Consider the following 12,653-nt stretch of genomic DNA (forward strand, 5'->3'; position numbering starts at 1 on the left):
TGGAAACACACATAATCCACTCCAGTCTCATTGTACATTCTGTATAATGACAATAAAGGCATTCTATTCTATTCTCTTTCCTAACTGATCCATATGTAGACAGTACAGAGAGACATTTGAAACATGATCTTTATTTACACATAGAGGAAATCCTTCATTCGGGTCAGTCCCACCTCAGCAGGAAGGAGCGGCTGCTTCCACACAAACAGACATGATGTTAACAGCTGGCATCTCTGGTGAACTATGGTTATGATGAGGAAGTGCAGAGCAGCAGCTGCCCGGCCAGTCTTTTTAGAGAGGTGACACAGCGCAGCAGGGAGCTGAAGACAGAGAAACACAGAAACAGATTTATCCAGCTGAACTTAATAACATAAGCAATGTTACATGAGGTATTATGGCTTTTAACCCCTATACCCTTTCCAGATTTTTGATTTCTTTGAGGGAACCTTCTGAAGGAATTGATTATTACTGATCAGGGAAAGAAGGTTAAGAAGTCTAAAGGGGAGTATTTCTCCCACTGCATACAGCTGACGGGAGCAGTGGGGGTCGTATAACTGGCGGAAAGTTGGTTGCGAGGGAAAACAATTCCTTATAAGGGCATGTCCTAGGGGCATAAAAAAGGGATGCGCGAACAGACAGACAGATTGCAGGGGTCCATCTGGGATGGGGAAAGTGTAAATGTGGTAAGGGAATATTGTTCTGCAATCTCCAAGCATGCTTGTTTAATTTTGCATTATTTTTGGCCTTCATGTATTATGTGTGGTGATTAATAAATTTTAAGAATGAAACTGAAAGTCTGACTTTTACCTTCCTTTATCAACGAACCCGGGAGGGAACGGGACGGAGGAATCCTGGTTTCCTAACACTTCCTAAAGGGGGTCAATAAAGTTTTTGAACAGAAAAATAGACTTTATAAAGTTACTATAAATGTGAAACTCAGTTACTGTATTCAGTATCATCATCTTAAATTTAAAGTGATGTCTGCCCTTGATGTTGCCTAACACTGACCATGAACATCACAGCCACTCTGTACCAGTCCAACTAAGCAGTTTAGCCCACACAACACTTCATTGAACTGCAAAGTATGTTCATGCAACTTCTGAATGACACAAATTTATTTATATTTGAGATTTTTTCCAAGATATTTTCTAATATGAATGGTGAGTTTGCAGTTTATCAAGATATAAAGACTGATCAGCAGTCTTTATATGAACTAATCTCTCTTCTTTCTTAGATCTGTCTTCAGAGTCTCTCAGTAACTCTCCCTGAGAAATGCAGCTGCTGCTTGCTAGCATGCACATCTTCTCAGAAATTGTGCAATGACAGTTTGTGTTTGCTGGTATTTGTTGTGATGCTTGAAAAGTTACATTTGAAATGATCTGTCATTAAAAAACAAACAAAAAAACATTACTTTGTTTACACTCACTATACTTCTGTAGCACTGACTACATGCTGAAGTACCGTGACGACACATCCATAAGTACTATAAACGTATCACACGGGTGGAAAGGAAAAAGGATTTGTTGAGCTGTGATATGCCATTTATTTTGTTCTCACCTGGAAGCAACACCAAGGCCCTATTCCAGGAAGCAGGTTCAACAAACTCTGAGTTTAAAAATACACTCCGAGTTGATCAACTCTGAGATCAGCAACTCTGAGTTTCCCGTTACAGAACAACTGATCAGAGTCAGTTCAATCAGCTCAGAGTATGTTCACCCTGAGTTAGCACGTGTGTGAGTAAGGAAAGAAAGCCATCATCAATAGAGCTCTGATACCAGGATTCACCATGGCAATGGCTAAATAAAGGGCGGAGCCTCCATTTTAATTTGATGGATGGAGGATTGCACGTGTCAGTGTGGAGCATGACGAGTCACTTTAATCAGCCTGACCCACTCTGACATCATTATAGACAGAATAAAAGTTTGTTATCAAATATATCATTTCTTTTATAATGTCTGCCGGTGTCCTCAGTTGCATGTACATTTTGTAATGACACTAGAACTGCAACCAAATAAGAGAGAGCAATGATTCTTTTTGCATATAAATACGGAGGAATTACACTTACATATCGTGCATTCAATGTGTCCCAGAGCGCCGTATCCTTCCTCCAACAGCTTTGCGTTAAAATGCGCAAACAACAACAACATTATAATCCTGATGCAGCTGCTTTACTGATATGATCAGCTGTTCACGGGACTTCCTACTCAAGTTTTGTATTTAAAAATACGGGAAATTTTCCGCTGCTGAAAATGGAGGTCACTGTATGACGTCATCACCTAATTTGTATAATTGTTCATTTGGATGTACTGTAGTTGCAATCGAGGGTCCAGGAGAGGAAAAACATCTTTGGAGAGACAAAATGTGAAGGAAAAAAACACCATAAATATGTTTAGAACTACAAATAAACTTTATGAAATAACGTAAAAATTTCAATGCTTTGCCTAGACCCACATAACATAGATCAGTTTTGTCCCGTATTGTTTAATGTTAGAATATCAAATTTAATGAAAACACTGTGGGGTGAGACTGCTGGCTAAGTTCAACCCTCCTCCTTTAACTGGGCCACTGTTGCCAAGTTGTGTAAGAAAACTTGCTGTCGGCTGTCTCTAAGGTTGATAAAGGCCGAAGCGAGGTCTGGGGATAGGAGTGGAGAGGGCGGGTATGCAGGCTCTGTGTTTAAGTGAGGTTCGGGGGTTAGAGGGTGGAGGGTGAAGACAAAGTGAGGTCTAGGTGATGCCAAAGTGTATGAAGGGACACAGTAAGAAGGCTTCATGTACACAGAACATGGTGACAGCGGAGGATTTCACTGTCGCTATATCGCTTTATGGGAAAAAGCCCAACTGAGGTCCAGTTGTTTTTACAGGGTTGTTCAGGCTGTCGGCACTAACCTAGTGATAGTGACAATTCAGTTTGGAGCGGCACAGGAATGCTTTAAAAAAACTGAAAATTGAAATAAGGGATGACGCTGGGACAGAGGGCCAAAACAGGAGACTTATGTAGGTATGCCTACGTTGGAATTTACGCCATCACATTGTCAACATGAACTTCGCGTTTTCTTACACACCATGAACCATGACAAAAGAATGACGTCATCTCCCAAGAAATTTGTTTTTCTTTTCCCTCTGCTTGTAGTCGCCCTTTCGCTCACAATTGCATTCTCGTTCGCATTAGATTTAGACACACACTGATCACACGCATTACACACTTGCCACAGACACACTACACACTCGCGAACACAAAATGTTACTGCAAAAACCCGGACCAGCCAAACGGTACAATTTGCAGGAAGTTTTGGCACTAGTTACGGCGCCAGATTCAATTCAATTCAATTCAATTCAATTCATTGTTATTTATATAGCGCCAAATCACAACAAACTGTCGGCTCAAGATGAAGATGGCGTTTCGATCCACTCATCTGGTCCAGATTCGGCCAACAGTGGAGATGAAGCCGACTTCGTTGAAGGCATCGACCCGTTCCATGACATGTATGTATATATATTCATGAAATATATTTCTTTTTGAGTTAGAGAAAAGTAAGGAAAATATACAACTCTAATAATTTAGTGCCAAATACGCATTATTATTATATTATTCTCATTCTAAACACCATGTAATTTCTTCTGTGTACAGTGTTACTGATGTTGAGGAGGAGATAATTGAGGGGTCCTCCTCCACTGAGGAACCCTGCACTCTGGAGGGAGGCAGAGGGAGAGGAAAGAGGAGGAGGAGTCAGCCTCCAACAAAACGAGGCAAGCGCTCCAGGTCAGAGACACTCTCTGGTGATGAACCTGCCTGGAAGAGTGAAACAGAGCCTGACAGCTTGCCACATCTCCCATTACATTTCCTGCCTAAAAGAAGGCCAGGTGTGCAGCCACCTCTGTCAGAATATGTGGACGGTCCATCTGAACTGTTCAAAATGTTTTTTGACCAAGCAACCATCAAAACACTGTGTCATGATCCTGGGCTGGTGGCCCAGCGTTTTGAGTTCTTTTATGTAGCTTTCTTTTGTTGTACTTTTCAGGTTGTTTTCTTGGTGTTTCTTTTGGTTTCTCTGTTTGTTGTTTGAGTGTGTGGTTTGGTTTCCCTTGTTTCATTTTGTAATATTGCCTTTGTCAAGTTTTCGGTGTTAGGTCTGCGTCTGTTATGTTTAGTATTTCCTGCTTTATTTTGGTAGTCCAGTGTTCCCTGTGTTTTCTGATATGTTTTACTTCCTGTGTTATTAGTCTTATTCTTTTCACCTGTTGTGCTCAGCTGTTTTCCACTCCCCCTTGTTCCATCTGTGTATTTAGGTCTCAGTGTTGTTTAGTTCAGTGTTCAGGTCCTTGTCAGTTTTTCGCTGTGCGTTTTGTCTTCTGGTTTCGAGTTTTCAAGTTTCATGTTTTGAGTGTACTGTGAAGCACTACTAATAAATCTTCACCTAACCTTGGTCTCGTCGTGTCCTGCACTGAGGTCCTCCCTGCCTTGCCTGCGCCAGCTGTGACACACTGTGTGCAAACACATACAAAAATGCAACAATATTGCTGCAGGGAAAAAATTCAAATGGACTGGCATCACAGAGGCTGAGATGTACCAGTACATTGGGCTGACGCTTTGAATGGGGCTTCTGAAGCGGACGAAGATCAGAGATTTCTGGTGTACTGGTTCCATCTTCCGTGTGCCATATCCTTCTTAGGTCATGTCCAGAGACCGGTTCCTCACCGTCACTTGGAACATGCATATGAGTGACCTTGCAGAAGATGCTCTCATTGACAGCAAAAAAGGCACAGATGATTATGACTGCCTGCACAGAACATGCCCCCTGTACGACAGCTTACGTGTGGCCTGCAAAGCTGTATACTACCCCCAGCAACAGCTTTCAGTGGATGAACGCATGGTAGCCACCAAAGCCAGAATTGCTCTAAAGCAATATATAAAAAACAAACCCACAAAGTGGGGAATCAACCTATTTGTGCTCTCAGACAACACAGGCTACACTGTGGACTTCAGCATTTACGCAGGCAAGTCCACTCTGCCACCTGGAAAGGGGCTGTCATTTGATGCTGTGATGTCATTCTTCAAAAAAGGCTACCTGGGATCTGGTTATCATATTTATTGTGACAATTTTTACACCAGCCCAGCACTTCTTGTGCACCTGTATAACCTGTGGTTTGGAGCTTGTGGCACATTTCGAGACACAAGAATCGGCATGCCAAAAACCAAAGTCAGTGCCCTCACAAAAAAGTCTCCAAGAGGGACCATCAGGTGGATCAGATCAGGTCACTTGGTGTTGGCTCTCACTGCAGTATTGTATCACTTCCTGTTCCTGTTTCGGAGCACAGTGTTTTGCTGTCTGTTAGCTGTTATATCTGTATAACTCAATTTATCTGGATAATAACATATTTTAGTGTAATCTTCACCTACTTTAAATAGCATACTCTTTGCTGAATCACCTGTATTCACATTACTCACTTTATTTGTTTTTAGAAATTCGCTAGCTTAGCTCAGCTAGTAGCTTAGCCCTTAGCCGACTCACTACCAGCATGGCTTCTTCTCCTGTCTCTCCTGCACTTTCCTGCTCTGGGTGTCACATGTTTAGTTACTCCTTGGCCTCCTTTAGCAGTAACGGTACTTGTAATAAATGTAGTCTGTTTGTAGCTCTGGAGGCCAGGCTTTCTGAACTGGAGACTCGGCTCCGCACCCTGGAAAATCCTGCATCTAGCCAGGCCCCTGCAGCGGGTGCGGACCATGGTAGCTTAGCCGCCGTTAGCTCCCCCCCAGCAGATCCCGAGCAGCAGGGAAAACAGGCCAGCTGGGTGACGGTGAGGAGGAAGCGTAGTCCTAAGCAGAAGCCCCGGGTACACCACCAACCTGTTCACGTCTCTAACCGTTTTTCTCCACTCGGCGACACACCCGCCGAGGAACAAACTCTGGTTATTGGCAACTCTGTTTTGAGAAACGTGAAGCTAGAGACACCGGCGACCATAGTCAAATGTCTTCCAGGGGCCAGAGCAGGCGACATTCATGGAAATTTGAAACTGCTGGCTAAGGCTAATCGTAGATTTGGTAAGATCGCTATTCACGTCGGCAGTAATGACACCCGGTTACGCCAATCGGAGGTCACTAAAATTAATATTGACTCGGTGTGTAACTTTGCAAAAACGATGTCGGACTCTGTAGTTTTCTCTGGGCCCCTCCCCAATCAGACCAGGAGCGACATGTTTAGCCGCATGTTCTCCTTGAATCGCTGGCTGTCTGAGTGGTGTCCAAAAAATGACGTGGGCTTCATAGATAATTGGCAAAGTTTCTGGGGAAAACCTGGTCTTGTTAGGAGAGACGGCATCCATCCCACTTTGGATGGAGCAGCTCTCATTTCTAGAAATCTGGCCAAATTTATTAACCCTCCTAAAAACTGACTACCCAGGGTTGAGACCAGGAAGCAGAGTTGCAGTCTTACACGCCTCTCTGCAGCTTCTCTCCTCCTGCCATCCCCCCAAAACCCCATCCCCATAGAGTCGGTGCTGCTCCCAGACCACCAAAAACCAAAGCTAAAATCAGCAAAAAGCTATTTAAGCATAAAAATTCAAAAACAATAAATAATACAGCTTCATCAACTGCACCAAAAAATAAAACAATTAAATGTGGATTGTTAAACATTAGGTCTCTCTCTTCCAAGTCCCTATTAGTAAATGATTTAATAATTGATCAATGTATTGATTTATTCTGCCTTACAGAAACCTGGTTACAGCAGGATGAATATGTTAGTTTAAATGAATCAACACCCCCGAGTCACAGTAACTGTCAGAATGCTCGAAGCACAGGTCGAGGAGGAGGATTAGCTGCAATCTTCAATTCCAGCTTATTAATTAATCAAAGACCCAGAAAAAGTTTTCATTCTTTTGAAAGCCTGACTCTTAGTCTTGTCCATCCTAATTGGGAAAATCAAAAACCTGTTTTATTTGTTATTATCTATCGTCCACCTGGTCCTTACTCAGAGTTTCTGTCTGATTTCTCAGACTTTTTATCTGATTTAGTGCTCAGTTCAGATAAAATAATTATAGTGGGTGATTTTAACATCCATGTAGATGCTGAGAATGACAGCCTCAACACTGCATTTAATCTATTGTTAGATTCAATTGGCTTCTCTCAAAATGTAAAGGAGCCCACCCACCACTTTAATCATACTCTGGATCTTGTCCTAACATATGGCATAGAAACTGAAGACTTAACAGTATTCCCTGAAAGCCCCCTCCTGTCTGATCATTTCTTAGTAACATTTACATTTACTTTAATGGATTACACAGCAGTGGGGAATAGGTTTTATTACAGTAGAAGTCTTTCTGAAAGTGCTGTAACTAAGTTTAAGGATCTAATTCCTTCATTGTTATGCTCTTCAGTGCCAACACAGTGCAGAGCAGCTACCTAAACTCTGCTCCCAGTGAGGTTGATTATCTCGTCAATAGTTTTACATCCTCACTGCGTATAACTTTGGATACTGTGGCTCCTCTGAAAAGGAAAGCTTCAAATCAGAAGTGCCTGACTCCGTGGTATAATTCACAAACGCACAGCTTAAAACAGATAACCCGAAAGCTGGAGAGGGAATGGCGTCTCACTAAATTAGAAGATGCTCATTTAGCCTGGAAAAAGAGTTTGTTGCTCTATAAAAAAGCCCTCCGTAAAGCTAGGACATCTTACTACTCATCATTAATTGAAGAAAATAAGAACAACCCCAGGTTTGTTTTCAGCACTGTAGCCAGGCTGACAAAGAGTCAGAGCTCTGTAGAGCCGAGTATTCCTTTCACTTTAACTAGTAGTGACTTCATGGATTTCTTTACAAATAAAATTTTAGACATTAGAGAAAAAAATTATTCATAACCATCTCAAAGATTATTCTTCATGTTCGGCTGCTTTCAGCACTGCTGGTATTTGTTTAGACTCTTTGGCTCCAGTTGATCTTTCAGAGTTAACTTCAATAGTTACTTCCTCCAAACCAGCAACATGTTTGTTAGATCCCATTCCTACTAGACTGTTCAAAGAAGTCTTTCCAATTATTGATGCTTCAATCTTAAAAATGATCAATCAGTCTTTATTAGTTGGCTATGTACCACAGACCTTCAAGGTGGCTGTAATTAAACCTCTGCTTAAAAAGCCATCACTTGACCCAGCTGTCTTAGCTAATTATAGGCCAATCTCCAACCTTCCTTTTCTCTCAAAGATTCTTGAAAGAGTAGTTGTAAAACAGCTAACTGATCATCTGCAGAGGAACGGTTTATTTGAAGAGTTTCAGTCAGGTTTCAGAATTCATCACAGTACAGAAACAGCCTTAGTGAAGGTTACCAATGATCTTCTCACAGCCTCTGACAGTGGACTCATCTCTGTTCTTGTCCTGTTGGACCTCAGTGCAGCTTTAATACTGTTGACCATAACATTTTATTACAGAGATTAGAGCTTGCTATAGGTATTAAAGGTACTGCACTGCAGTGGTTTGAATCATATTTATCTAATAGACTCCAATTTGTTCATGTAAATGGGGAGTCTTCTTCACACACTAAGGTTAATTATGGAGTTCCACAGGGTTCTGTGCTAGGACCAATTTTATTTACATTATACATGCTTCCCTTAGGCAGTATTATTAGAAAGCACTGCATCAATTTTCATTGTTATGCAGATGATACTCAGCTTTACCTATCAATGAAGCCAGATGACACACATCAATTAGTTAAACTGCAGGAATGTCTTAAAGATATTAAGGCCTGGATGACCTCTAATTTCCTGCTTCTAAATTCAGATCAAACTGAAATTCTTGTTCTCGGCCCCACAAATCTTAGAAACATGGTGTCTAACCAGATACTTACTCTGGATGGCATTACTTTGGCCTCCAGTAACACTGTGAGAAATCTTGGAGTCATTTTTGACCAGGATATGTCCTTCAATGCACATATTAAACAAATATGTAGGACCGCTTTTTTGCATTTGTGCAATATTTCTAAAATTAGAAGCATCCTTTCTCAGAGTGATGCTGAAAAGCTAATTCATGCATTTATTACTTCTATGCTGGACTATTGTAATTCATTATTATCAGGCTGTCCTAAAAGCTCCCTGAAAAGCCTTCAGCTGATCCAAAATGCTGCAGCTAGAGTACTGACAGGGACTAGAAAGAGAGAGCATATTTCTCCCATATTGGCTTCTCTTCATTGGCTCCCTGTTAAATCTAGAATAGAATTTAAAATTGTTCTCCTCACATACAAGGTCTTGAATAATCAGGCACCATCTTATCTCAAAGACCTCATAGTACCATATCACCCCAACAGAGCACTTCGCTCTCAGACTGCTGGCTTACTTGTGGTTCCTAGGATACTTAAGAGTAGAATGGAAGGCAGAGCCTTCAGCTTTCAGGCGCCTCTTCTGTGGAACCAGCTTCCAGCTTGGATTCGGGAGACAGACACCCTCTCTATTTTTAAGATTAGGCTTAAAACTTTCCTTTATGATAAAGCTTATAGTTAGGGCTGGATCAGGTGACCCTGAACCATCCCTTAGTTATGCTGCTATAGGCCTAGTCTGCTGGGGGGTTCACATAATGCACTGTTTCTCATTCACCTTATTTACTTTGTTTATACTCCACTCTGCATTTAATCATTAATTGATATTAATCTCTGGCTCTCTTCCACAGCATGTCTTTTCTCAGCCCAACCGGTAGCGGCAGATGACTGCCCCTCCCTGAGCCTGGTTCTGCTGGAGGTTTCTTCCTGTTAAAAGGGAGTTTTTCCTTTCCACTGTCACCAAGTGCTGCTCATAGGGGGTCGTTTTGACTGTTGGGTTTTCTCTGTATTATTGTAGGGTCTTTACCCACAATACAAAGCGCCTTGAGGCGACAGTTTGTTGTGATTTGGTGCTATATAAATTGAATTGAATTGAATTGAATCAGAGAGGGACCTCTCATATTCATCAAATGGATGGACACGAGGGAGGTGAGTGTGTACTCCACCCTGCACACCGCCTTCTCAGGGGACAATGTGAAGAGAGCATGCAGAGTTGGTGGAAAACACAGAGCAGTTGAGGTGCCACTGCGGTCCACTGTGAAGGACTGCAACCGCTTCATGGGTGGAGTTGACCTCTCAAACCAGCTGATCGGCTCCTATGCATCATGGAGAAAAAGCAGGAAGTGGTACATTACAGTGCTGCATCATTTCATTGACATTGCTGTAACAAACAGCTTTTTGCTCAACAAGGAGCTGTGTGGCAGACTGGAGCAGCAATTCAATTCAATTCAATTTTATTTATATAGCGCCAAATCACAACAAACTGTCGCCTCAAGGCGCTTTGTATTGTGGGTAAAGAACCTACAATTATACAGAGAAAACCCAACAGTCAAAAACGACCCCCTATGAGCAGCACTTGGCGACAGTGGGAAGGAAAAACCCCCTTTTAACAGGAAGAAACCTCCATCAGAACCAGGCTCAGGGAGGGGGGGTCATCTGCTGCTACCGGTTGGGCTGAGAAAAGACATGCTGTGGAAGAGAGCCAGAGATTAATAACAATTAATGATTAAATGCAGTATAAACAAAGTAAACAAGGTGAATGAAAAGAAACAGTCTATTGTGGGAACCCCCCCAGCAGCCTAGGCCTATAGCAGCATAACTAAGGGATGGTTCAGGGTCACCTGATCCAGCCCTAACTATAAGCTTGATCAAAAAGGAAAGTTTTAAGCCTAATCTTAAAAAGAGAGAGGGTGTCTGTCTCCTGAATCCAAGCTGGGAGCTGGTTCCACAGAAGAGGGGCCTGAAAGCTGAAGGCTCTGCCTCCCATTCTACTCTTAAGTATCCTAGGAACCACAAGTAAGCCAGCAGTCTGTGAGTGAAGTGCTCTGTTGGGGTGATATGGTACTATGAGGTCTTTGAGATAAGATGGGGCCTGATTATTCAAGACCTTGTAGGTGAGGAGAAGGATTTTAAATTCTATTCTAGATTTAACAGGGAGCCAATGAAGAGAAGCCAATATGGGAGAAATCTGCTCTCTCTTTCTAGTCCCTGTCAGTACTCTAGCTGCAGCATTTTGGATCAGCTGAAGGCTTTTCAGGGAGCCTTTAGGACAGCCTGATAATAATAAATTACAATAGTCCACCCTAGAAGTAATAAATGCATGGATTAGCTTTTCAGCATCACTCTAAGAAAGGATGTTTCTAATTTTAGAAATATTGCACAAATGCAAAAAAGCGGTCCTACATATTTGTTTAATATGTGCATTGAAGGACATAGAAGAAGAAGAAGAAGAAGAAGAAGAAACATCCTTTATTGTCCCACAGAGGGGAAATTTGGGTGTAACAGCAGCCGCAGTTATTATAAATATAAATAAAGATATAATAATTCACACTATTAAGAAAAGAATATATATAAAATCAACAAACAATATTAACCTTAATACTACTAATAATAATAACACTATATACAATGTACATGATGTGCCTGTGTGTTGAACCTTAACAGGCCGGACTATTTACAGTATATTATATATTATCCTACATTGTGTAGGCTATTGTGGTTTTTGTTGGGAGCAGTGATGGTTATAAAGTCTTACAGCTGCTGGGAGGAAGGATCTACGGTAACGCTCCTTTGTGCATTTAGGATGCAGCAGTCTGTCACTGAAGGAGCTCTCCAGCTCAGCAACAGTTTCATGCATGGGATGGGAGACCTTGTCCATCAGTGATGTTATTTTGGTCAGAGTCCTTCTGTCTCCCACCACCTGCACTGAGTCGAGAGGACATCCTAGGACAGAGCTGGCTTTCCTGATGAGCTTGTCTATCCTCTTCCTCTCAGCTGTAGACAAGCTGCTGCTCCAACATACTGCTGCATAGAAGATGGCTGATGCCACCACAGAGTCATAGAAGGTCTTCAGGAGTGTCCCCTGCACTCCAAAAGACCTCAGCCTTCTCAGCAGGTAGAGTCTGCTCTGACCCTTCCTGTAGAGCGCATCAGTGTTATGAGTCCAGTCCAGTTTATTGTTTAGGTGAACACCCAGGTACTTATAAGAGTCCACTATCTCAATGTCCACTCCCTGGATGTTCACCGGTGTCCGAGTGGTGGGTCTGCGCCTGCGGAAATCCACCACCAGCTCCTTGGTTTTAGCGGCGTTGATCAGGAGGTGGTTCCGCTGGCACCAGTCCACAAAGTCCTGAGTCCACTGTCTGTACTCTGAGTCATCCTCACCTGTGATGAGGCCAACTATGGCAGAGTCGTCAGAGAACTTCTGCAGATGGCAGCGTGGGGAGTTGATGGAGAAGTCTGCAGTGTAGAGGGTGAAGAGGAACGGTGCCAGCACAGTTCCCTGTGGGGCCCCCGTACTGCAGACCAGCCTGTCAGAGACACAGCCCTGTGTCCTCACGTACTGTGGGCAGTCAGTGAGGTAGTCCAGTATCCACTCGGAGATGTGGTGGTCCACTCCTGACAGTTCCAGCTTGTCTCTCAGAAGTCCTGGCTGGATGGTGTTAAAAGCACTGGAGAAATCAAAGAACATGATCCTCACAGTGCTTCCAGGCTTCTCCAGGTGGGTCAGAGCTCGGTGCAGGAGGTAGATGATGGCGTCATCCACCCCGATGCCAGGCCGGTAGGCGAACTGCAGCGGGTCCAACGAAGACGACACCATGAGGCGTAGATGGTTGAGGACCAGCCTCTCGAGGGTCT

General features: G+C 42.8%; 1 protein-coding gene across 1 annotated transcript in view; it reads right to left on the reverse strand.

The window, feature by feature from the left end:
• Window positions 1-225: 225 nt before the first annotated feature.
• The window catches only part of cidea (cell death inducing DFFA like effector a), a 68,192-nt gene continuing 55,764 nt past the window's right edge, over window positions 226-12,653 (reverse strand). The window contains exon 5 of the mRNA XM_030757060.1: window positions 226-320. Coding sequence (XP_030612920.1) covers window positions 248-320 — 73 coding nt within the window. The 3' untranslated portion in view covers window positions 226-247. The remainder of the gene's footprint in view (window positions 321-12,653) is intronic.

This window comes from Archocentrus centrarchus, chromosome 20, assembly GCF_007364275.1.
Source record: "Archocentrus centrarchus isolate MPI-CPG fArcCen1 chromosome 20, fArcCen1, whole genome shotgun sequence".
NCBI lineage: Eukaryota > Metazoa > Chordata > Actinopteri > Cichliformes > Cichlidae > Archocentrus > Archocentrus centrarchus.